The 27,135-nt window shown below is 42.7% G+C and overlaps 1 protein-coding gene across 2 annotated transcripts in view; it reads right to left on the reverse strand.

Moving 5' to 3' along the window:
- ajap1 (adherens junctions associated protein 1) overlaps window positions 1-27,135 on the reverse strand; it is a 48,905-nt gene that overhangs the window by 5,955 nt on the left and 15,815 nt on the right. For both annotated transcript variants that reach the window (XM_024264090.2, XM_024264091.2), the window contains exons 2-5: window positions 14,130-14,857; window positions 6,220-6,307; window positions 5,838-6,080; window positions 1,226-1,349 (exon numbers count right to left, since the gene is read on the reverse strand). In XM_024264090.2, the coding sequence (XP_024119858.1) occupies window positions 1,277-1,349; window positions 5,838-6,080; window positions 6,220-6,307; window positions 14,130-14,857 (1,132 nt within the window). In that variant the 3' untranslated portion in view covers window positions 1,226-1,276. The remainder of the gene's footprint in view (window positions 1-1,225; window positions 1,350-5,837; window positions 6,081-6,219; window positions 6,308-14,129; window positions 14,858-27,135) is intronic.

A 27,135-nucleotide genomic window follows, 5' to 3' on the forward strand; every position in this document is an offset into this window, starting at 1 on the left:
GGGGGGGGGGGGGGGATTCAGCAGGTGCTGGTGGTAACAAGGTGCAAATCCAACTGTAGAAGGTTGAAGTTTGAAGGTCCCCACTCTGAGTCGGAGGCTGAACTGTTGCATTATGACTAATGTCTACAGGATGTTTCCGGAGGTCAGGAAAAAAACATTTAGCAAAAGAGATGCTGCTTTTTTTTGGGGGGGGGGATATGGGTGTTCCAGAATACGCAGCGACGCTCCCTAATAGTGGGGACGGGGGGGCGCTATTGTGTGTTTAACCGTCAAACTGACCGGCGTTCTGCATATACTAACAACACCTTCCTGAAACATTAACAGTATTGTGTGCACTTCAGCACAAAGCTGCTTTTCTCCACAGCAAAATCCGTCTGAATTACATTCACTACCTGGAAAAGTTTAAAGCGGGGGGGTTTAGGTGTCGCTGGCCTCTTCTTCTGTATTACAGGTAAGGAGGTAACGATTCTTCGTGACTTGGTTAAAAAAACAATTCAAACTCATCAATGCAAAGATTTAAAACTCGGTTTGTGTCAGCTTGTGCCTAACTTTAGAAAAATGCAGAGTAAGATGACATTTCTCCATGCAGGCTCGCTGTGAGTGTGTGCGGGTCTGTGTGTGTGTGGGTTGCAGACTCGCAGCGTGTTCTTCATCTGCATTTCCCTCCTGGGAGATTCTCGCAGCTCCTTCAGATTTACAAGTTTCACATAAATCAGTCCCTCAGGGATTTCATGATGCTGCGATTGCAACTGTTAACACAAATTCAAGCAAAGACGAGATCTGTTCCTCACCCTGCAATGTTACATTTTCATCACAACTTTGACCCATCTACCGTGACAACAGTCACAGTGACGACGCAACTTCACCACTGTTTCCCCTCCAACGTCTTCTCGGGAGCCGTGCTCTTTTTTATTAACTCTTTAGCCCTCTATGTCTTTTTTCTCTGTAAGCTGTACATGAACGGGTAAACAGGGTAAACATAAGAATGCCATCATATATTATAAGACATTTTTTAGATCATAAAATTGTGTCCAATAAATGGCTTCAACGGTTTTGCTTCTCCACAAAGACCTGTGCTTCTGCTCTGACTTCTGTGGAGGAGAAGAAGCGTAATCATATCACAAATAATAAACATATGCCAAGTTCCCTCTATTCCCAAACCGGGGCAGCAGCACCATGGGAATTGAGGTGGCAAAGGCTCAGAGCAAAGTTGAACAGAACTCACCCCAGCAGATGTCTTTTATTCCAACAGAACATCATCAAGGCCTCCAGGTCATCAACAAGAGATCTCAAACCATTTCTCCGACACAAAGGCCACAGGAATCAGTTGCCTTTCAGTGGGAGAGGGCCTGTTGGGTAAAAAAAAAGATGTTCAAAACAACCTCTATGAGGTCAAGCTTTTGCAAGAAGAATGTATGTAAGAAGCATGTTCCTGCAGAGCTTCCAGGCCGAAGTCAGATCCACAACTCACAGAGGAGTGAAGGAGCGTTAGACCACACCGCCACTGCTTTCATAAAGAAACTAAATTCACGTGAAATTGAAAGAATTGGTTTCATGAAAAACACTGTTCAACAAAAGTTCTATAACTTGTTAATTTAAAAATATATTTTTTTTCCCAAATTAAGATTTGGAGTCGAGTAAACCATCATCTCCAAATTTTAGTTTGATAAAAAACAGTAATTTTAATGTAACAAATGACAGAACTTCAGTTAATTGATCCAAGGTTTCACTTTTTTCAGTCGACAGTATTTGCAGCACTAGGCGTCAAGGAGTCAATAGAGTGCTAATGGCCTTCAGCCAACACACAGATACCTCAATCAAAAGATAAGGCAGCATCCATGTGAGGGGGTGGGGGAGGCTGCAAACTTCAACAAAAACGACTCAGCTGATGACAAATGACTGAAACAAACTTCTCCGTTTTGTATTAACAGACCCTGAAAACCGTTGATTCAGAAGAATGTTTGTGACTGAGCTTTTTACCATCAGCATCGAACATTCTGATTAATTTGAGCAAATGAGTGCATTAAACAGAGAGTTAACAGGATGTAGGAATGACTCCTTCCCGGCCCATATCCATGAGTGCAGCCATTGTGGTCCACAAAGCCAGCAGGATAGCATTCTGCTGGAATCAGTCCGAATGGTTTATCAACCATTCCTGTACCAGAGAAAACCTGTGCTTGTGTGTCTCTTTCAAACACCATGGATTTACAGACCTTTTATTGTCATTGCATGATCTGTTAGAGCAGAACAGATGAACACCGCTCAACATGCTGTTCTTATGGGCTGCAGAAGCCTTTATACCTTTATACATCTTAGTTTGATTTGAAAACTTTATTTTAGGTCCTGATCTTTTGGATCTTTGTTTTAGGGCTGCATGGTGGTGCAGTGGTTAGCCTCACAGCAAGAAGGCCCCGGTTCAAATCTCGGCTGGGGGATCAGAAACAGAAACACCAACCGTAGATCTTTCTGTGTGGAGTTTGCATGTTCTCCCCGTGCATGCGTGGGTTTTCACCGGGGACTCTGGCTTCCTCCCACCGTCCAAAAACATGCTTCATAGGTTCATTGGTGACTCTAAATTGTCTCTAGGTGTGAATGAGGGTGTGATTGAGGCCCTGTGACAGAGTGGAGACCTGTCCAGGTGTATCCTGCCTTCTCCATCAGTTAGGCTCCAGCAGCTGCATGATCCCGAAAGGGACAAAGCGTTTCCAAAAATGGATAGAACTTTATTTTAAACATGGAAAATTATATCAAAGGAAAATTACAACACCTCCTTGCAAAGTGATTTAGATGACAGAAGCAGACAGAAGTAAACCTCCTGACGTGTAACTTTAGTTAATCTGTATAATGATTACCAGTAATAGAACTAGAGAACATTCATTTATAAATAGGTGTGAACAAAAGCATCTATCATCCATCTTCAGAGCCCTTTGGGGTCACAAGTTGCTGGAGCCTATCCCAGGTACTGCTGGAGGAAGGTGGAGTTCACCCTGAGCAGGTTACCAGTCTATCACAGGGCACACAAGCACGCACAGTGATTCCCAATGAAACCTAAATCCTGTTTCTGGACTGTTGGAGGAGACCAGAGAACACGCACATATGAACCAGGGGAACACGCTAACCTCATACTGAAATAACCCAGCTGGGACTGGAACCAAGACCTTCATAATGACTGGGATAGGCTCCAGCAACTCTGTCACTCCAAATGAGAAAACACAAAGTTCAGGGAAGTGATGAAGCAATTATTATATTATTAATTATAACATTAATCAGTATTCCCACCATCACCACCATTAAAATAAATTATACCCCCATTAATACATTATTGTCATCGGTAACATTATGTGTATATGGGCCCAGTCCGAATTCTTTCCTTCTCTTTTCTCCTCAATTTAAAGGGAGAATTTAGGTGAAAGTGTGTCCGGAACCTTTTTTTTTTAAATCTGACCCTCCAAGCGGAGGGAAACAAAGTCCTCCATCACAAGGGTAAACCACGTCTGGCTGAGAAGCGCTTTTCTTCGCGTGGGTGTGCTCTGCAGCACAGAAGATTACATTTAAATGTAAGTAATGACTTTTGTTGTTGCAAGACCTTTTTAAAGTATATCAGAGCACTGGAAGCTCCGCGCTAAAGCTAGCAGACCGGCGACTATTGGTGACGTCATTTAACGAAAGTGACGTCCGACACTATTTTTTTATAACTCTCCATTTGGAGGGCTAAATGAAGGGTAAGGGAGTAAGGAAGAATTCGGATTGGGCCGTAGTGTTTAAACGTTTAAACTAACAGTCAGTTTTATCTAAAGATTGTCATTAACACATTTATTTTAAACTTGATCACGTTTGGACGTTTTACATCTGGATTGAGTTTAATCTATGTCTAGGAGTCTGTTATTTCATGTTTTTCTTTGACTGATTGCAAAAATTGTGGATGTAATATTAAAAATAATGTGTCAATGCTGGACTTTCAATTAAATCAGGAAGTAATAAATAAAAGATGATTAGTTACTGCTAATTAATCACTGATTCATATTTTGTGTGTTTCTTTGCTGGCTCTGGTAGTTTTTATACAATGTTTAGGCTGGAAGACATTAAATGATGATTTGAAGAGATTTTTCAAAAAGAGGTCAAATGAAGCTTAGCTATCAAGCAGCTGTAAAAAGAAGAAAAAGAGCAACAAATATGTTGCCATACTTACAACAGGAAAAAGAGAAAATGAATCAGAAACTTTAAAATAAGATAAAGAAATTCAAGAAAAGGAGAGGAAAGGCAAAGACGGGAATAAAATGTTATCCTTGAAAATATTTCTTTCCTTTATTGATGCTACTCCATGTGGGCAAAATGCTGTTTTACTCCTTCATTCAAGTATTTTGGTTTCTTCTTTGGTAAAACCTGTCATATCAGAGAAAGGACAAAAGATCCTCATTTGTCCTTTCTAGGAAGTGAGTGATTAATAGATTAGTGTTTTCAAGAAATTCATTGTTTTGAATGAATGAAATGAAATGGTTTATTTCAAGCAATCAGGTCATAATACATAAAATAACATATCAGTTAATGAATCACAAGTAGAAAGGGAATGGAAGGAAGCGAACTTATATAATCCCACCCCGACTCGACCATTTTCTCTACATGAATTATCAATATCCGGTTCAGGACTTAATATCAAATATTAATGGATTCAGGCTATTAAGCATCATTAATATAATTGATGTAAGTTTCAAAACAGGGGTTAGCTTAGCCTGAATGTCCACGAGTGCGATTTTGAGCTCCGTCAAATCGGCTTCAAAGTGTTTCTTCTGTGCCATGTTCAACTCTCCTCGTTGCGGTAGGTGTTTTGCTGTAGCTAGGTGATTAAAGTGGCTTATAAGAAACTTTAAAAGACTTTAAAAGCTGAAGAGTTGAGGAGAGCTGGAGACACACGTCTGCTCGTGACCTGGAACCGATGTTTTTTCCAAGTAAAAATATGTATAATATAAGACATATTTCTTTAATATTTAAATGTGATTTCAGATTTTAAAAGCCTTTCAAATGTTTGGTTTCTGTCTAAAAAAACACTACAGAACGTTCTAGCCTATAGGTCTTCTTCTTCTTTTCCTTTGGGCTTTTCCTTTCAGGAGTCGCCACAGCCAATCAGTTTCCTCCATCTAAGCCTGTCTTCAGCATCCTCCACTCTAACACCAGCCACCTTCATGTCTTCATTCACTGCATCCATAAACCTCCTCTTTGGTCTTCCTCTAGACCTCTTTCCTGGCAGCTCTAGACTCAGCATCCTTCTACCAATATATTCACTGTCTCTCCTCTGAACATGTCCAAACCATCTCAGTCTGGCCTCTCTGACTTTATCTCCAAAACCTCTAACATGTGCTGTCCCTCTGATGTATTCATTCCTGATCCTATCCATCCTGGTCACTCCCAAAGAGAACCTCAGCATCTTCATCTCTGCTACCTCCAGCTCTGCTTCCTGTCTTTTCTTCAGTCCCACTGTTTCTAGTCCAAACAACATGGCTGGTCTCACCACAGTCTTGTACACCTTTCCTTTCATTTGTGCTGAAACTCTTCTGTCACACATCACACCTGACACTTTTCTCCACCCATTCCAACCTGCTTGCACTCTCCTCTTCACTTCTTTTCCACACTCTCCATTACTCTGTACTGTTGACCCTAAATACTTAAACTCCTCACTAAAACTCCTTCTAACCTGTAAGGATTTAAAAAATAATTATGAATACAACCGCTGCAGAGGGCCTTGTCTTATTGTTCACCTGGGGTCCCCAAACCACTAGGTCTACCACTGTTCATGACCAGGATGGCTGTGCAGATGCCTGCGCCTCCTTCCACCTGCGTACCTGTTCCCATTGTAAGCAGTCTTGTAGACAGGGGTCTGCTGGATCATCTCATCCGTGTAGATGGGGACGGCCGTCCGGACGCACTCGTGCGAGCACTGCAGGCTGTCGTTGTAGGCAGTGAAAATGTCCACCTTACTGGGCACCCGGGCCGGGGTGAAATCAGTCAGGTTCTGGCAGCTCTCCTCTTGCTGGTGGATCTTCCGCTGATGGCTGTTGTGGCGCCCATTTGCAGACTGCGAACAGCTGCACAAACACGCACCAAAGACATGAAGCAAACAGAAAATCATACCTCGTCTTTTTGCTAAAACCTGAAGAGTTTTGACAACAACAAGAGATAATCTGAAGTTCTAAAAACAAAAAAAAAGAAAGGAATCTTTCCTACCAGTTTTTAAGGACAAGTGTTGTTATCAAGGCTGCAATGACCATGATAAGAGACACAGTGATGGTGATTATCTGATGAACTGCCAAACCTGCAGGAGGAGACAAATGCACACAGGAAAGGCAATAAGGACATCTGCTTTAAGAACATTTGATTCAAGACTGTAGAAAATCTCAGTAACTGTTTCTGTAATTTATAGAAAAAGATTGAACTTCAACCAGAAAGTTTTATTTTTGTCACCTTCACTCGTCTCAAATAACTTTGCAGATTTATTTCAAAGGACTAAAATCTGTTTTGAAAGCAAGACATGATGAGATTTGTCAGCAGATGTTTTCATCAGTCAGATCTCTGAGCATAGCCTCTGCAGACGGGACAGAAACATTCCTCGTCACTCGTAGATGTGGATGGATTCTTTCCTCCTGTGCACATTCACTTTGTCCAAAATGCAAAACGTTTATTCTTTATTATATCAGTTCATTCATAACTATAGTCTCATCTGGATCTCTTTAAGCAAATGGGATATAGCTTTATTGAACAGCAGCCTCCACACAGAGATGCAGGACACTTTAGCAACAACGAGAACAGTAAAAACAGGACTGCAGCAGTCCAAGAACACGCAGTCATGCTGCACATCCAACACAAAGCCAAGAAGGGCAACACTAAGCTTGGCTTTCAACCTGGTTTAAGACAGGTTTGTATGTTGAAGTAACGTCTGCCTACTGTCATGGATCAACCTGCTGCTTCCCTCTCCAACCACCAGAGGGAGCACTCACCTGAGTATTGACACAGAAGACTTCGCCTCTGTGACGAAGAGGCAGAGGCATGTGGATCCATGTGCAAACCAGGTTTTAATGGAGAACACAGGCTGAGGCAAGGCGTGGTCAAAATACAGGCAGAGGTCAGGACACAGGCAAACAGGGAGTCAAGGAGGCAGGCAGGAGTCAAAAACCAGAGGCAAACAATGAGTAAACTGCTCAGAAATGACTGCGTGGCAATGCAAGACTTCGCATTGAGTTGGTGACTGCAGGCAGACTAAATAGTGGTGGTGATGAGCTAGATTGGAAACAGCTGAGGAGATCTGGCTGAGAGTGGAGAGGGAGTGCAGGGTCAATACTCAGGTGAGTGCTCCCTCTGGTGGTTGGAGAGGGAAGCAGCAGGTTGATCCATGACACCTACTCCCGCTCTGCCACCTGTCTCTGTCTCACAGTCTCTAAATCAGTGTTTTTCAACCTCCTTCGAGCCAATCAGGGGAAATTGATTAATTTCCGCAGCACATTTGATCGTCCCTCACTGCAGGCTGTCACCATTTTGTCGAGTATCATAATTGTCAACGACTAATTTAATAGCCAATGTGTCATTTTTCTTTGTTTTTTTCTCTAAACTACAGTGCACGGTTTCTAATGCCTGACATTGTCTTTTACATCTGCAGTAGTGCTAATCCGGTTCAGTAGTGATGTCACAGGAAGTTCTAGGAAGACTTGGGTACCATAACAACACGCCAACGGAGCCTGAAAGTGGGAAAGATAAAAAAATAAAAGACAAGACCGAAGTGTCCAATGTAATATCTGCTAGACAGAACTTGTGTTCCACAGCAGCACTATGGTGATCATGAACACCTGAAGAGGAAGCACGTTGTGACTGAGTATGATAACGCTAAAGAGGGATCATCGTCTAGTTAAGCTAAGCTAACATTAGCACAAACAGAGAGCAAACCTCCTATTACTTACTCATTTTGATAGCTGTAAATGTTAACATAAGTGATAATAATTTTATTCATGAGGCTTAGCCCACATCTCATATGTTTTCTGTGATGTTATAGTTAGGGATCTCCTGATCAGGTTTTTTTTTTTTTTTTTGGCCTGATGCATTTGCTGCAGAGTTCCAATCCGATACTTTTGTAACACATTCAAAACATGAACAAATTGAATAAACAGATTAGTGTTGTCCCTTATTTATATTTCAATAACATTCTTTTGTCATTAAAAACTTCAATAAAACACTTCTGTGAAGTAGCTTTAAGAAACAAGTAAAAATACAGCAAATATAAACTAAGAAAGAAATAACTATTTTCTTTTTATATAAGTGATAATTAGTCATGTGAGAAAGTTTATTGACTTTAGCTCTAATATCTTTAGAGCTATTGAGCAGTTTTAACCAAATGTGATTCCTATCCTCATTTAAAATTCTTAAAATAAATTATGACTGTTTTAGCATGAATTTGATGATGAGTGTTCATAATTTGCTGATTTCATTAGAATCATGTATTAGTGTTTGCTTTCTTTTAGATTATGTGATTGTTTTTTTTAATTCTGAAGACATCACATTTTCAGTTTTGTTACCACAGTAGTTAATTTTCTTAAGTTTTATTTCTCTGTCAGATAAATAAAACAGGCATTTCAAAGGACAGCTCGGGTCTCAAGGAGTTCAATCGTGGAGCTAGCAGTTAGCCGTTAGCACAGTTAGCAACTGCTGTGTCTGTCTGTCTGTCTGTCGAGCAGTACAAAGTTACCAGGTCTGGCTACAAACTGACCTGGCATGAAGGTTCTGTTTGTGACTTCTGTGATTAATTTGACTTTAGAGTCACGTCGGAGGTCCCTCCTGACTCCACACTTACCTGGACTCATTTGTTTGATTTGAAAGAGAACACAACCCACAGTGTGGCTTCATTATTAACAGGTAAAAGCAAAAACTACATTTGTCAGTGGCTGCGCCTTCAGTAGAGACAAATCAAACATTTGAATGTTTGCTTTGGTTTGGTTCTCTGAACAATCTCACCATATCAAGTCAACAAGGATACATTCATCTATCAATTAAGTTTTTCATTTTTACAGATAGAATGAATGCAGAAGTGGATGAAAGAGTGATGGAGCTTAGGAAGAGAAGGCCATGAGGTGACATGCTGCAGGACAAGAAATAAATGAGAATCAAAGCTGTCATGATGAAAACGGCCATCTGGGCCTCTGTCATCCCAACTTCCTATCACTCAGCTGACTAGATGCTGATCCAAGCCAATTTATCTCTTTGATGCACTCAAAAGAAAGTGCTGCTGGATCACTTCGGAAAACAACACCGCCTCTGCTCTGCCGCGCTCTGCGCAGTCAACCAGCTCTGGATAATAAACTTCAGTCGACTCTGCCATCTGAGAGGCAAGCCAGGTCAGCGTAGAATTAATGATCTCTCTGGCTCGCTGTGGGAAACCTTCACCTCCCAGAGCAATAAAAGACTCCTGCTGTGTCAGAGGGACATGAACTTAACCAGCAAGTCATTAACATTTCCCACAAATCCTCCCTGTGCCTGCATTTCTGTGTGTCTGCGAACATTTCTGTGTCTGCGAATATCTGTGTGCCTGTGCATATTTCTGTGAATCTGTCTGTGAGACTGCATAGTTATCTGCATCTCTGTGTGTCTGCACACCTTCTTGTGTCTACACACATGTCTATGTGTGCATCTATTTGTCTGTGTACATCCCTGTGTCTGCGCACATCCCTGTGTCTGCGCACATCTCTGTGTCTGCGCACATCCCTGTGTCTGCAAACATCCCTGTGTCTGCGCACATCCCTGTGTCTGCGCACATCCCTGTGTCTGCACACATCCCTGTGTCTGCACACATCCCTGTGTCTGCGCACATCTGTGGAGTCTGTGAAGTCAAAGGGGATTTATTTTCCTGCTTTCCAAGTCAGTTTGGTCAATATGATGAACATTTTTCTTTAGTTTTCTTCATGCCAGCACTCAGCAGAAGGGGAAAGTGATCATGTGATTAAAGAATCACTGAGGTCATTCATGCAGTTCAACAGTCCAAGTGTGGCTCACACAGGATCACACATACAGGAACATGGTTGTTTCATGGAGGATGTCTGCTCACATAACAGAGGGGAACTCCTCAGAAGCCCCTACTAAAGTTGGAACTCTGCGACAGAACTTCGACTTTTGAGCAAGAATGCTGGAACATGGTAAGGCAGGACAAACCATTTCCTCAATAAAAGGCTGTGTAATTAACATGCTTTTTTGAATGTTCATGTGAGGATTGTCAGTTATGCAGCAGCATCACTCATCCTGTGGAAACAGCTATTTGGAGATAATGGAATGAACACCTACTCAGAGTTCGCTTAAAAGCGGCAGAAAAATGTGAAAGCTCCATGTTTGTAACAGAGCCTCTTCACTCCCACTGAGGACATTTGCACAGCCACACTCAATATGTGCTGATAAACAGCATGACCCTCCCCCAGACTGCCTTTCCCATGACAGCACCTGAGTGGGACATCCTGGGAGAACACTTCCGTCAAAGGTTACCTGCTGATGGCCCGGAATTGCCAATTAATGTTGGTGTCAATCTAGACTGATTTCCACTGAGTAACCAAGCAGTCTAAGAGAGTTATTGCAGGGGGGGCAGATCAAGCAAAGTGGCTGTAGATGCTTTTTCACTCTGTCAAAGGCATCGCTGAATAACTCTGTGTGGCAAATGCTGAAGTGAGTGGAGAGGAGCCTGTTAGGGTTTAGTACCTCCATGATAGCTGCTCTAAAGGCAAACGCTCATCTGCAGCAGCCCCCCCCCCCCCCCCACACACACACAGCACAAATGAAAAGGGGGGAGTTGTTTAAAGCAGCTTCAGACTGAAAAGGTCTTCACTGAGACCACAGAGGCATTCCTGAGCACGGCTGCTACTGATGAACAAGCTGTTGAAACCCGGAGCTCTCCTTCGGAGCCCAACGCTGTGGGAATGTCCCGCTCAGCCGGATCATCCCTGTCTCCGAGGCAGACAGGCCAGAAGAAGCAGCAGAAGGGCCAGAAGAAGGAGGACCTGCTGATCTCCTGCCGGTTGAGCGGAGCCTGCGACTGCGCCAACCTGTCATTGTGTTAACCGCTTTATTCACAGTCAGTACACACGGCCCGGCAACTTCCCTGCATCACCATGGTAACATGCAGAAGGTAGTTTCTGTCTTTTCTGCTCCCTCCCTGCATTTCCCAGTAATGGCGATCCTCCACATGTGACGCTTCAATGCTAACCTGACCAACACGGTCTGGTAGCGGTTGGAACATAGGTGCCCCCCCAACTCCCCACCAGAGATCAGCTGTGATCTGCTGAATGGAGCTGCAGGTGGCCTGACTGTGACTATAGCTCCGCCTCTGGCAGCATGTCATATCACCTACAGGAGCCTGAGTACAAGACGGCTCCAACAGAACCGCTAGAAAAGAACCACTAGAAACTGAACCTCTACAACAGAACTAGTTGAACAGAAACGCTCCCCTTCCCGCTCTCCCCGCAGACAGCAGGAGTTTGGACACAAAGCTTACACTGACGACATGTTGCTCTCATCCAAGCTGTCATCAGTTCCCTGTGTTTCATGGGGAGATTTCCATTGTTAGAGAACAGGAGGAGCAGGGAATCCGTCCAATGTTCTGGTGCTCCAGCTGGGACCAAGTTCACTCCTTATTAATGCAAACTGAGAGCTGAATGGACTGGATGGATCCATGCTTTCACGTTGTTGATGCCAAATTCTGACCATCTGAATGTAGCAGAAACAGAGGCTCATCAGACCAGACGACGTTTTTCCATCTTCTATTGTCCAGTTTTGGTGAGTCTGTGTGAATTGTAGCCTCAGTTTCCTGTTCTTAGCTGACAGCAGTGATACCTGGTGTGTTCTTCTGCTGCTGTAGTTCATCTGCATCAAGATTGTTGTTTGTTCAGAGATGTTCTTCTGCAGACCTCGATTGTAACCAGTTTGAGTTCCTGTTGTCTTTCTATCAGCTGGAACCAGTCTGAACATTCTTCTCTGACCAACAAGGCATTTCTATCCACAGAACTGCTGCTCTCTGGATATTTTCTTTTTTTCTGTCCATTCTCTGTAAACCCTAAAGATTGTTGTGGGTGAAAATCCCAGTGGATCAACTGTTTCTAAAATATTCAGACCGACTGACACCAACAACCATGACATGTTCAAAGTAATTTGAGTCACCTTTCTTCTCCATTCTGATGCTCTTCTTTAAGTGGGGGTGGGTTGGGGTCATAGACTGTAAAAATAATGGACTTAGCAAGCAATGAGGTCCCCCATTGGAAATGCATTACTTCCTCTCCTCGCGAAAGTAGGCCGCCGCTTTCACAGTCAATTCCTGACACGGATATCGCCATTTGCAACCCATCTTCAGCGAATGGTCTGAGTCATAGCTGAGTCATGGAATCTACAGGAAGTACTGTCGCCAATCAGGAGTGAGTTTATTGCAACCGTCTGCCTCTTTCCACGCCTCGACCACGAGACCGCATATGTAAACAGATTCTACTTTAATAAGGCCCGAGCCGACGACGCTGAAGTTGGCTTCCGATTTTTCCGAACAGGACCTGTTTTTAGGTGGTCTGAGTTCGAAAAATACAGTGGAACGCTCTCGCTGTGAATCGGAAGCCAACTTCAGCGTCGTCGGCTCGAGAGAATTGTACAAGTCATTGCTGAAGCCTTTGAGGGAGAACCATCCCAACATTTGATTCTGTCAGCGGTCCTTTGGGATTTACTTACATTTATTCCTTTTTGTCGAGATAAAAGGAGCATTTGGGTGACGCCGTGCCCGAACTGCACGCGGGGGCCACAGCGTTACTTCACATGCGCGGCCAGGTTACAGTCTGATCAGATGCACGTGAGAAGAGTGTTCAGCAGTATTTAAAATAAATAACCATCCTAATAAGTGAACAGCTGGATATTTTTTCTGTTTGAAAATACGACCAGGTCCTTTCAAGTTTGTCTCGCGCTCCTCAGACGGCTGCGTCTAATTCAGGCTGAAGCTGGAAAAGTGCGGCGAAGATGAAACTTTGGTTGGTGATTTTATGCGCATATATGCAACTTAGAATTTATAAGCTACAATCAAAACAGTGAAAAAAAAAGAAAAACGAACGTTAAACAAACAAAAAAGTCCAAAGCACATAACCTCAGAGTGAAATCTATTTCTACAGAGTAAATCCTCATCTAAAAATGTCGACAGCATGCTCCTCTTGTTGTTTTAAACTGCTGCATCGGTACATTCCATTGAGGAAAACAACAGTAGGACAATGATTGGTACATTGTTGAATTGTAAAGTAGGTGTTAAAAGGTCTTCACGGACCCATTGATGAAGTCCGCTCCCATTGGCTACCCGTCATCTGTCAATCAAACCCCCCAGACGTTCCACGTCAGACCCACAAACGCTTATTGAGGCATCTGATTGGTCAATTTATAACTCTAATAACTTGTGATAATGGAAAAAAATCTTAAAAAAAATTAGGATTAGAAAAAAGAAGTTAAGCAGAAAGCAGCAGAGGAAGAATGATTATTCTGACATATAAAATGACTGAGAAATAACTGTCTGTTTCTCAATGTAAGTCAATGGGACTTTGGCCTTTTTGCAACCCAGTGGTACTTCCTATATGGAACACGGAAGTAGGGGGGTTTGCTCTGTCCAGTTATTTTATATACAGTCTATGTTTGGGGTGTGTGTGTGTGTGTGTGTGTGTAAGGGGGGGGAGGTCTTCTTTGAATCACACAGGTAGATGCTGCACTGGAAATACCAATCTGACAGCCAAACCCAGCTTCTGAGGTTTCAGCTGACTTGAATGATCAAATCATGGAGCATGCAACAATATTTATGAAAATGATCAAAATTCCATTTGTAAACAACCAGCTTCTATACCTACCAAGGAGCTTCAGTTAGTTAGGTGTAGCAAGAAATGTGTAGTTAATTTGATACAGATCCATACAGATCGGTGTGTTGCATCATAATAAATCTCATAAATCTGCTTTCTGTTCAACAAAAACGTGTTTGTGTCTTTGGAAGGCCAGGGAAGCTGATAGCTACATAACCAACAACAAAGTCAGTGACACCCCCACCACCACATAAACTGGTGGCTCAGGTTTATTCATGTCAAAAATGTTCCATCTGCTCTGGGTCTTACCTGGGGGGTCCCCATGCCTTGGTGGCGTGGCAGTCTCTGAGTGGCTGTGGGGGGACTTGGTGGTGCTCCTGGACTCCGGTGTGGTCACCACCGTGAACGTCCTTTGTGAAAGCCTGGTGGTGGTGCCAGCGGTAGTTGCCGTGGTGACAGACGAGCCTCTGGTTGACAAAGTTACATTGGAACCCCCTTTGCCATTTTCGTCAACGCTGTCAGTCCCTGTTGGCCCCCAGTCAATAAATCCTGCCACCGTAGTAGTCCGACCCTCCTGAGGACGGTCGTAGTTGTCCCATTTGAGCTGCCTCCGAGTTCTGATGAACAACCTCTTCTGAGGTAAAGCTGCAGCAACCTCCGCCCTTCCAGTCAGAGGATCAGCCGTCTCCATCTGGGAGTCTTCCAAACGGCACTCCTTACACACCGTTTGTCCTTTATGCGCCGCCTTACGAAACTGACCTTTGACCTTCTGCCCCCCCCCCACCCTGTTGTCCTGGGGTGGAGGAACAGGGTGGAGGAGCCGCCGGGCCAAAGGGCTCACTGTTCTCCAGTGAAGCTTGTTAGGCATATCCCAGAGGGGTTGCAAGCGAGGACGAGAGCGAGGTGCCACCTTGGATATGAACTTGGCACCCTGACTGAGGGGACTGCACGCAGAGAAGTCCAGGGTGAGGTGAGTCATGGCCAGCAGGATCCACACCCGGCGCCCCACGCAGCCGCTTGGCCTCAGGGCGGTCTGACTGCAGGGAGACAAGAGATGCATTTAACATCATTGCAGGAGAAAGAAGTCGGACAGGTTCTGGTTCTTCTCAAATATCAACAAGAATTTGGTTAATCTACGTCTACGACATTCATTTTGCACAAATCACCTCAGCTTCAGCAGAAAGGTCAGCCTCAAAAACACTTCCACATTTGCAAGACCTTTTCCTTTACTGCAGATTTGTACAATCTCCGAGACAATTAAAACAATACAGGCTCCAGCCTGCTCTATCATCACAATTTCCAAGAAATTTGTTTTTTAAAAGAGACTGGGGTAGCAGAGCCATAATAAAAGCAGCAGACGTTCAGGAAGCTGCAGATGTTCAGGAAGCTTCAGACGTTCAGGAAGCTGCAGATGTTCAGGAAGCTTCAGACGTTAAGGAAGCTGCAGATGTTCAGGAAGTTGCAGATGTTCAAGAAGTTGCAGATGTTCAAGAGGCTGCAAATGCTCAAGAAGCTGCAGATGTTCAGGAAGCTGCAGACATTCAGGAAGCTGCAGATGTTCAGGAAGCTGTAGATGTTCAAGAAGCTGCAGATGTTGAGGAAGCTGCAGAAGTTATGGGAGCTGCAGACGTTCAGGAAGCTGCAGACGTTTAAGAAGCTGCAGATGTTCAGGAAGCTGCAGAAGTTATGGGAGCTCCAGATGTTGAGGAAGCTGCAGAAGTTATGGGAGCCACAGACGTTCAGGAAGCTGCAGACGTTCAGGAAGCTGCAGACGTTATGGGAGCTGCAGATGTTCAGGAAGCTGCAGATGTTCAGGAAGCTGCAGAAGATATGGGAGCTGCAGATGTTCAGGAAGCTGCAGACGTTCATGAAGCTGCAGATTTTCAGGAAGCTGCAGAAGATATGGGAGCTGCAGATGTTCAAGAAGTTGCAGATGTTCAGGAATCTGCAGAAGTTATGGGAGCTGCAGATGTTCAGGAAGCTGCAGATTTTTAGGAAGCTGCAGAAGATATGGGAGCTGCAGATGTTCAGGAAGCTGCAGACGTTCATGAAGCTGCAGATTTTCAGGAAGCTGCAGAAGATATGGGAGCTGCAGATGTTCAAGAAGTTGCAGATGTTCAGGAAGCTGCAGAAGTTATGGGAGCAGCAGATGTTCCGGCAGCTGCAGAATTTAGGGAAGCTGTAGATGGTCAGGAAGCTGCAAACGTTAGGGGAGCTGCAGATTTTCAGGAAGCTGCAGAATTTAGGGGAGCTGGAGAAAAAATCTCTAAAGCTGTAAATTATAAAGAATTACATTAATTGACAGCAAGATGACGAAGCGGTTCTGTTGTCAGGCGGATTACCCAGAATCAGACAGTTTCTTTGAACAACCTTCAGTTCCCCCGCACCACCCTCCGGACGCGGCTCCAAATTGATTCCTAAAGGAAAAAGCTCATTACAGACTATCTGTGATCTGTACTGTCCTTGGCCATTCTTTAGCCTGCGAGGAGGTCTATTTCTGGACGTGCCACAGAGGTGACGATAGAGAGAACAAAGTGAACGTCTAATTAAACATCATAATAAAACAATCATGTTTATGCAGCTTCACCTCCATTTAGTAAGACAAAACTGGAAGTTCAGACTGACAGGTGTTCTGGAAAACATTTGGAGAGAAAGTGATTCTTTATAAATGAGTTGATCCGCTTAAAAAAAACATCAAACCTAATGATCAGGCGCGCAGACACACTGACAGGGAGGAACTCTGATACCTTTCAGCACTGAGGAGCAGCAAGCGAAGCGTTTAGGATGGACCGTGTTTTAGAGAACGCTACTGACAGATTAACGGGAGGCATGGCAAGGTCAGTGTGATCCAACAGCTGTAAATATGATCGTTTGTCTTGAGGGGTTGCGTTCACGTGACACAGTTGAACCCCATCGGTCCTTTGTTTTTACTAATGACTAATAAAAAACAGCTTGGTTTAAATGACTAAAAGAGGTTTAAAAGTCATTTCTGAGTCCAAAGATTTTAAAAACAACCACACTGCGACAGCTCAACGTCTGAAATGGGGTCAGATGTGTCAGCGTGCTGCCACTAAGACAGATGAGTGGGAAAAACCATCTTTGTCTTCGACTCCACCCATGTTTTCTTCCTGTTGTAGCTCAAAGCTTTAATGATTTTTGAGAACTCCAGAGCCACACCTTGATCCTGCTGCTTCATGAGGATTTCAAAAAAAGCACTTCTCATCTTTAGTCGGAGTGGGATCATGAAAGTCCTGAGTCTGTCTACATGCCTACAAAAGGAACTGCACATTTATTTGTCAGGTAACTTTGAAAGTGGGATCATTTCCTTCAGAGAACAAACATACAAACATGAGTTTGAGACTTCCTGTGACTTCACCAGCAGTCTACTCTGCCTTCTAAAGTGGCGTTGGCGCATGTGGCATTGGCGTTTCTAGTATGGGACAAAGTGTATCTGCTAAGTAGACCACCCTTTACTGCTGTCCTTCTTCTCTCCGTGAACAAACTGTGGTTACCATGGTTACGCAATGCTCCCCTGGCTCTTCTGTCTCCTGAGTTTTGTTTATAGGAGTGAAAACTGAGGAAGAAACCTGAAGATGCGCCAAGAGACATCAGTGTTTCTGGAGAAATTAATCTGTTTCTCAGTACTGAAAAACTCAGACTCAGACAAACATCAGATTATTCTGTTAGATGGTCACAAAAAACCAGAAAACCTTTTTTTTTTTTTAGAGTTTAGGTTCACTGGAGCCTCTGTCAGCTATCATGGAGAACACAGAAACTCCAGAAAAAACCCTGCTGGGATTGGAACCATGAACCCTGTGGGTGTGATAGTGTTAACCCCCACACAACTCAGAGCATTAATACCCACAATGCATGGCGTCCTCTGTCAAGGACACTCTCCTATCAAAGCAGAGACATCAGCTCCTGGTCGTGGTGGGTCAGGACACACATCTCACAACAGCACACGGCCACAAGCTGGACTCTCTCAGGGTTCGGCAATCCTTTAGGAGGAACAGTGGGTGATGGCATGGCAGGGAACGATGTCAGGTGGAAGTGCACAGATGGCAGAAGAAGCTCAGCATTCACTGTGAGAACAAACCAGACTGCTGTGTGGAGGGACTGTGTGCTGCTGGAGTGTTTTATGAGCACATGCTTCATCATTCTGTCACTGCCAACTCCAAAGCTAAAGTAAGCTCTGACAATATGGAGGGAAATCCACTTCATAAGACCCTGCAGAACTACACAGAACTTCTCTCTGCTCCACACTGACTGAACAAACCGTTCAAACGCATTGGATCGTGTCATTCTTACAAACGTTTAGCTCTGTGTTAGGTCAGAATGAATACTGGAATCTGATTGGCTGCTGGTTGTCCATTAAAAAGTGATAAATTAAATTCTGGTCACATTGCTTGAATGTTATATGTTACTGCTCTGGAATAAACAGCCCTTTAGGCACCGGTACCAGTTTGGTAACCAGAAAAACAGAACCTGTTTTTTCATCGTCTGAATTTCTGTCTTGTTTTCCTTATTGTAAACAATTATTACAACAGAACTTGTTTGTTTGTTGATCCACATTTAAAGATCGGGGGAGGGACGATAGCTTCCTACTAGAGGCGTGTCTTGGCAAGAGTCTTGCGATATGATGTGTATCCTGATATATCCCCAGACTCTACCAGAACAATTTTTCACTTGTTTTAAGAGTATAACTTAAATCTACCTTAATTTTAATGTCTTTCATTTTAATAAAATAGTAAAATTAATTTTATTTAATGATCACAGCATTAAGCCCACCAACTGTATCTATACAAGTTGCTTTTACCCAGAAATTCATGCAATTTTTTTTTTTGTGGTAAATTACAAAATATTTGTTTTTGAGAGAACAGTCGATATTGCACCACAATCCACAATCCATACTGGCAGCAATGTGGCACAGAGTTTCAGTTAAGTATCCATTCCAAGTCAAAACTAAGTAGTATATTTGAAGGCACACGCGTATGTGCACCTTCAGCGCCGGAACTTTCTGTCAGACCCGGCCAGCGTGAGGCTGCAGCGTTCTCTCCTTCTTAGAACGAGCGTAACTAAATCAGTGGATAGTATACATGCGAGAACATCTACTTATATTATAGTCTAGAATTTTTTTTTAAACCTGCTTCTGAAATTTTTTCAATGCAATACAAGCTAAATTTTCCAGACGAAAATTGCAGTTCAAAAACCCCGCGTCAGCTATTAAAAAAAGTTATTTGTCGTCTAATTTTGGTAGTCGATTCCTGTTGTTGTCTTTTTCATCTCCAGTAAATTTCATGAGAATAAAACAAGTAGCAGGTACTGTTTTTTCATACGCAAGCCTCCGTGTCCAAGAATTGAATGCTGGAACATGAAGTCACATGACCGAATCTAGCAAGCTGATTGGCTGCGAGCGATGTCTACAAGCATACAGGAGCAGATTTCTGCATGATTATTTGATAATAAATGAATTAAATGAATATTAATTTAATACCAAATTTGTAACTTAATTCTTGTAGGTCGCTTCATTAGCTTTCCAACGATACCCTCCTTTCATGGATTGGACAAATAATGAGAAAGTTATGTCAATTTAAAGACTCTAATCTTTGTTTCTGGTCACATAAATATCACTGTTTTGCTGTTTATTTAGGAGTAAAATTATACCCTACTTTTGATCACTTAACGTGCCATAACTTTCTTATTCTTTGAGCTATCTTAATGATTCTGGTGATCCTTAATGGTTCTCTTTCAGCCCTTTCCAGGGATATAAATATAGGAGCAATCAACCTAATTTGAAAATTTTTGTCACATACCTAGTACAGTATATGTCTCATACCAACCAAAACCTCAAGGCTTACGCAACATTTGACAGATCTTGTTGTTGTTTTGGTCGAGGTGAAGAGCTGCTCAAAGAGGTTCAGAGACCTCTGCTGCCAACTAGTGGTTGGAGGTTAAGGTGGAAAACAAAAGCAAGACGGTAAAGGACGCTTATAAATAATTAAATAAATATCAACATTTTAAATCAATACAAGTATCGCCAAACTAAATTTTGCGATATAGTGCAGAATCGATTTTTTCCTACACCTTTATTCCCTACACTTGCAGATGCACAGGGAGTGTGCGCGTGCACGAGGGAGAGACAGATACAGTGTATTAAGTTAAAACCTGAATTGTAATAAAAAATACTTTGTCATTTATTACATTTTATCTGAAGTGAATAAATGAAAGCATGTCCATATAATAAACATTCGTAAATAGAAACACATCTTTTACATTAGTAATTCATTTGTGCATCACTTTATATTGTTGATGATTAAGGATAAATGATCATAAATGAATAAATTTAAGCAACAAAATAACCTGAAGAGTCACTTGGAAGCTGAAAGAGTGGTGTTTTTAGTGAGCAGAACCAAAGAGACAGTTCTCTAAGAAGAGCTGGCATCTCATCACAAGCCCCGCGCCCTCCATTCAGAATGACTTTTTTTACATTTGAGGAAGAGAAAGAAGCTGCCTTTAATAGTTCTTTGTGTTTTCCAAAGACTACACATATGCAGGTGTAAGATTTTTTTTCCACACCTCTCTTTGAACAGTGGCATAGACCACATATGTTTTCCCATCATGTCATTTTTCACTCAGCTGTCTGATTTCTAATGAAGCCAGATTATGTCTTCAACGATTGTTCATAGTTTGCACAAGCTCAATGTTTTAAAAATAAAGTTCAATGAAAGACAAGAGGATCTTGCAGCTTTTCTCTTAAGAATTTGTGCATGAGTGGAAAAAAACTAAAGTAACAACTGATGAATTACTTTTTTAAATAAGTCATGATGAGTGAAGTAATGGAAAATGGTAAATGGCGTATACTTGTATAGCGCTTTCTACCCTCCTTCAAGGGCCCAAAGCGCTTCACAGTCACAGACCCATTCACCCATTCACCCATTCACACACTGGTGGTGGCTCTGCTGCCGAACACTAGCGCCGACCTCCCACCAGAGGCAATTCGGGGGTTCAGTGTCTTGCCCAAGGACACGTCGACACATGGGCGGGCAGGGTGGGAGTCGAACCCACTCGCTTCCGATCAGGAGTCGACCGCCCGACCGCTGCACCACGGCCGTCATTACAATTTCATCTACTAATCAATTACTGCTTTACTACAGTTGCCGAACACTGCAAGTCAGTTATCAGAAATGAACTTTGCAGAAACAACCTTCAGAAAACTTCCATCAGTCCTGATAATGGACACGTCCCAGACTTCTTTCATTTGAACCTTAACGTTGAAGTTCTGAAACAGAACTCATGACTGCCGCAATGCTACCACACATTTGACTTGTGGCATTTCTCAGCAGTATGTCTAAATCCTGCTCCTCTGCTCACATGTGGAGGATTGCTTGAGGGGGTTCAGCTGGACTCTGCAGTGTGCCACATTGAGACCTTCTATTTCCAGTGAATTCGCTTCCAACTTATTCTAACGGTTCTGTAAAACCATCACGGGGGGTCAGATTAGTCTCTGACAGGCTCTCTGCTGAACCCAACATCCACAGCCTGAGAAGACGACCGAGTTTTTCTCAATGAACTCAAATGTTACTGATGGATATGAGTCAGGAAGTGACAGGAATCTCCGACTGCATTCAGCAGGAAAGAAGCTTTAAGGGGAAAGACGGAGTTCTAATCAAAGGTTCTGGATTTCGGACTCTCCAGCAGGTCTGAGGCATGCGGTAGGAGTCCTTCCTGTCACCTTCGGCTTTCAAAACAAGCCCAGTGCCTACAGTGGGTGGAGTCAGGCACCTACATGGCTTGAGATGATCTGTGTTCCAACTCCTCGACTTCCCCATCAGGCCTCACAAGAACGCGGTCTGGGTGACGCTTTCAGTACACGTTCAAAGTAGAGATCAACATGTCAGAAGTTATTATTGTTATTAACTTTATTTACTTAAAACTCATCAAATAAAAATCAATCTCATTAACGGATATACAGTGGTGGACAAAAGTGTTGGTACCCCTCAGTTAAAGAAGGAAAAACCCACAATTCTTACTGAAATCACTCAAAACTTACAAAAGTAACAATAAATAAAAAATTATTGAAAATAAAACAATCAAAATCAGCCATCACTTTTGAATTGTTGATTAACATAATTATTTAAAAAAAACTAACTAATGAAATAGGCCTGGACAAAAATGATGGTACCTCAATAAAAGATTGAAAACTATCTGACCAGAGTGACATGATTAACTCAGGTGTGTCCTTTAATTGACATCAAAGGTGTTTTATTTATTGTTACTTTTGGAAGTTTTGAGTGATTTCAGTGAGAATTGTGGGTTTGTCCTTCTTTAACTGAGGGGTATGAACACTTTTGTCCACCACTGTATAACAATAAAAGACAATATTTAAATTTGGAAAAAGGAAGAAGATTAATCTTATCTAGCTCAAGCTCCTATTTTCATCTCAGTCTAAAGTTAAATATTTACAAACAGTATTTTAGCAGACTTACAATTAATTATGATGTATCATTTTTTTTGAAAAGAACATATCAGTGACAATTGTTGACTCTAATTTTAATCTCAGTCACTGATATTAAGGTTGTCATTTTGTCAAAACAGGTATTGACATCCATCTGAATTTAAGGATTTTCTAAATATAAACTTTACAAAGTTTAGGTTAAATATGAAGAAATGTTTCTCATCAATGTACAGAAATGCTGCTGCCTGTACAGCCCCACAGTGCAAACAGACCTCTGCACACTCTGAAAATGAAACTGACTTTTATTCTCAAGGGTGGTTATTTTTCTGAGGGGGAGAAAAGAGCTGGTGGTGTCAGGTGCTCTTGTTTAGCTCACCTTTACAGAGAGCATGTTTTTAAAAAAATGAATGACATGGATCTATTTGACTGCAGGTGGATGGATCAGAATGGGGCAGAGCCAGGAACCTGTGGCCCTGCCCAGTGTATTTTTTACACCATAAATGGCATTTTTTGTCTGCTCCTGATTCACACTGATTTGAATAGAGACATTTTCAGAAATGCAGTTTTAGCACGAACATGTCATCTGTGCGGCTCAACCGTCAAGTACTGCGCCTTGTCATGATTTCTCCATGGCACACCTGACCTACTTCCTGTCTGTCTCCACTGTCCCTGGAGCAAAGCAGATCTTAATTAGAACTTGAAGGGACGTAGCAGAGGAGCAGTCTGGGCAGATGGGTTCCCCAAAGGCGGGGAGGTAAAATACACCCCCCCCCAACCCCATCTGGCATCAGTACTAGCTCTACCAGCAGGCCCCCCGACTTAGTACCCCTCATTTGGAAGCCAAACAAATTCCCAGAGCTCTGTTTGAAGGAGTTGAGAAGGTTGATAGCAGCTGCAGTTCTTCGTTTGCTCCTGCGGGTTTTTCTGTTCCTGTCAGTCCGGTAACAAACTCTCAGCCAAAAGCAGCCGTTTATTTCGATTAGCAGAAGCAGTGGATGCGGGTTGAACTCAGATCTGCGTCTCTCCCACTCGCTTCTAAAAACAGTAGCTGAGCAGCAAACAGGATTCACCAGGGAGAAGCTGCAGCAGCTACAGGTCAGAGAGTTTCAGGCGGCGGTGGGCGGCTTTCTCTGTGGCTCCACCGTGGGACAGCAAAAGGTTAAAATGAGACTTAGCGAGGGCACGCCGCAGCTTTCACAGCTTGCAGGCGACATTCACAGGAGTTCTGATGATGGGCTTCTCTTTAAGCTGAAACATTAGTTTGAGGATGTTTCTGCTCATTGGTGATTCACCAGGTTTTCTACCAGAACAAAGCTGAACTCGTGCAATTGCGTTCCTATAAATCTGACCGCCAACTAATGCCCACAATGTCACTCAAATGTAGTTCTGCAACATCTGCTGCCAAGGCTGAAAGTTACAGCATGAATAAAGGTCCTCAGAAGCAAATAGGACTTTTTACTACGATGACTTTAACTTACTGAGTTTATTGTCTTTAAAACGAAAGAGTAAAAATGTTTTAAGTTGTTGTGAATCACAGAAATTCAGACTTTTAAAAACATTTTTCTAAATTCAGACTTATTCAGACTGGAGAAGTTCTAAATCTTCCAGTCTCTAGTTAAAAGGAGAAGTAATAGATAATTATTTTATGTTTATTTGTAAATAAATCTAAAAGAAATAAATCTTTAGTTTGCAGAAATGAATACAAGCTTGTTTACCAGCAGCTAAAAGCTTCAATTGATTAGATTTCTTAAATTAAATGTAGATAATTACTAACAATAAAGCCTGAAGTTAGAAATCTTTCCTCCCGCCCGATCAGAACAGATTCATAAGTCTGTATTTCAGCGCTTTAGAGGAAAACATTTTTTGCTTTTCCTTCATTTGTTATTGAAAATAGAACTGCTCTTTATGACGAACATAAAAAATGTCTGAAATGTGAAACAGAAATCTTGATACCATCTGTTGGAAAACCACTTTGGCTTCATTCATTACTCACAGTTGTTTTCCTTGTCTTTGGTTTGTTTTTGGATTTTTAGGGGTTTATTTTGTCTCTACATGTTTGATTTTTGTCATAAACATAAAAACTGTAGCGGTGTATTCACACCAAGGCGAGTTGATGCAAATTGAACCGATCTGAAGTGCCACGGCGCCATTTGAGTGACCATACGCAAATCAGACGGAGCGGTCAAAGTTTAAATATCTTGTCGCTGCGTCGTATCTGCCAATCAGGAACTCAGCTTTGGGCTACGGTGGCCATTTTGGTTCAGTTATTTCACTCTATCATATTTAGACTGAGGAATCTCAGAGCGAACCGAAGATCTGTCTGATTGGAAACGAACTGAAACCCGCTCAAAGACGGCTCTGAGAGCAGTTCCTGGTCAAGGACCAGGATCTGTATGTGTGTATTCAGACTGAAACTTTGTTCCATATTATCGGGGGAAACAAACTCTAGTTCACTTTAAGAGGACCACATGTGTCCAGTCTGAATACACAAAAGTTAAATTACTGGATCAAATTCTTGCGGCTCCTCAGTGACTTGTTTGGTTTGTTGTATTCACGCTCCGCTCGAATCTTCTCTCCAGGGAAATATTCCCCTCTTAGCTCCAGGATTCCATCTTTACAGTGTTTCAGTGAGTCATCTTGTTGGTGCAGGACTCTTTCAAGAGTCCTGTGAGAAAGAGTCAGATTTCTGCGGGTTTGGTTTGCCATGGCGTGTTTGCTCAGACAGTTTGGAGAGGAAATCCTTTGACTTGTTTTGGTTGTCAGTAACCTCCTGAAACCTTTCTGGATAGATGATATCTTTGAATTTAAAAAGCAAAACCTGAGACCAATGTTAGCATCTTGCAGCAGCAGTTCTATGCTCATAGAGGACTTTCTATGAGTATAGAACTGAAATGCACTCTGGGAAATGCCGAGTCAATTGCGGCATTTCCACGCTGGAGAGAGACATTGCCTAAAATAGAGAAGGATGTTCGCCTGACCCCTGAGAGTGTCAGAGATGGATAAAGAAAAGAGAACAGCCAACGCTGTGCTGCCTTACCCCTCTGGGGGGCTCCATGAAGGACACTCCTTCCAGAGGACAGGAGCAGGAGGAGCTCCACATAGTCACCAGTGTGTCTGCAGCCATCCGTCAAAGACAGATGCAGGAAACATTTCCCAAAGATTAAAAATGTGTAAATGTGAAACTCCGGAGGGTTTCTCAGCTCCAAACGTCCGACATTTTTGTTTGCCCAAAAACTAAAGAAGCACAAATGGCTCTGCTGTGTTTACATGAATGAATGTCTGCAGACATGCAGCAAAACCACCACGACATTTCCATCTGAAATGATGGAAACTTCTCATTAATAGAATCAAATGTTACAAATCAATCTCATAAACATGCAGACGCTGTATGTGCACATACATCTCAATGCAGATAAATGACTTTTTTGAGAAAAGGATTTAGTAAAAGTCCAACTGTTTTCTGTTCTGTTGGCAGACCAGCAGCATCAGAAATCTTTCTAAGAGGAAATATTTTCCATTCCATCAATTTTCTTGACTGCTTTCTCCCTTTCGGGGTCGCGGGGTGCTGGAGCCTATCCCGGCTGCTGATGGGCGAAGGCGGGGTTCACCCTGGACAGGTCTCCAGTCTGTCTCAGGGCCTCAATCACACACATCCACTCTCACATTCACACCTAGGGGCAATTTAGAGTCACCAATTCACCTATGAAGCATGTTTTTGGACGGTGGGAGGAAGCCGGAGTCCCCGGTGAAAACCCACGCATGCACGGGGAGAACATGCAAACTCCACACAGAAAGGTCCCAGCCGGGAGTCGAACCGGGGCCTTCTCACTGTGAGGCAAGAGCGCTAACCACTGCGCCACCGTGCAGCCCGAGAAAATATTTTAATATATTTTTTATATATTATCTTTATATATTATTATATTTATATAATATCTAAAATCCTAACCTCTACGGTTTAAGTGAGAACTTCTCGTTGTTCTTTCTCCTTTGGTTTCTCATTCTCAGGATGAACTCCTGTTTCCTCAAACTGGTGGGCTGCTGCGGCTAAAGGAAGATCAAACCACTCCGTCTTTTCTGCAGCGCACAAAGAAAAGCAGCAAAGAGCTCTCATTAATTCCAGTTTGTAGCTTTGAAAGAGGCCGACCCAGAAGAATCCCAGATTTCACTGCCTGCTTGAAAGCTCCGACTGCTTCAAGCAGCAGAAGCTCCAAACAGACTGAGTGGTGGGATCAAACCCGTGAGCTTCAGGAGGAGTAATGATCTGGATGCTTCATAAATGTCTCACCGTTTGCTGTTCTGATTGTCTCCTTGTTATCAAAAGAACTTTTTAGCTTCTTTTCAAACGTGGATCCATAAATCCTGATTGGATTTAGAAGATGAAGTGGAGCGTTTCCACCTCCAAAGCAGTTTTGTGAGCGTGAATAATTCCTCTGTTATTGTATTTTATGAAGTTTGGCTGCGAGTCATTAATCACTAAAAGCTGTGGGGCGGATCGGCGCCACAGGCAGGTGGAACCCAGGAGGTTCCAGAGAAGAAACCCAGACTGAAAGCAAATCAATACTTTTGTAAAGAAATTGAGCGCTTTAATGGACTCAAAAATGTTTTATTTTAGAAACCACATTTTGGTAGAACAACCGAGTCGCTCCTGAAAAATGTGACGTGTCAATAAACTCAATGCACGAATATTGATAGAGGCGGAGAAAAAGGTCAGCAGGGAAACAGAAGGGATTCTCATCAGCTGTAATGACAGCTGTAGATAATAATGAACCACACGACTCCTGCGGGTTCTCCTCCTGAAGGTGAGGCCCCCACCCTGGGGGAAACCCTGAGCTTTGTCCTGCAGAAGCTGGAGGAGAAACA

The sequence above is a fragment of the Oryzias melastigma genome, linkage group LG7, assembly GCF_002922805.2.
Source record: "Oryzias melastigma strain HK-1 linkage group LG7, ASM292280v2, whole genome shotgun sequence".
Classification (NCBI taxonomy): domain Eukaryota; kingdom Metazoa; phylum Chordata; class Actinopteri; order Beloniformes; family Adrianichthyidae; genus Oryzias; species Oryzias melastigma.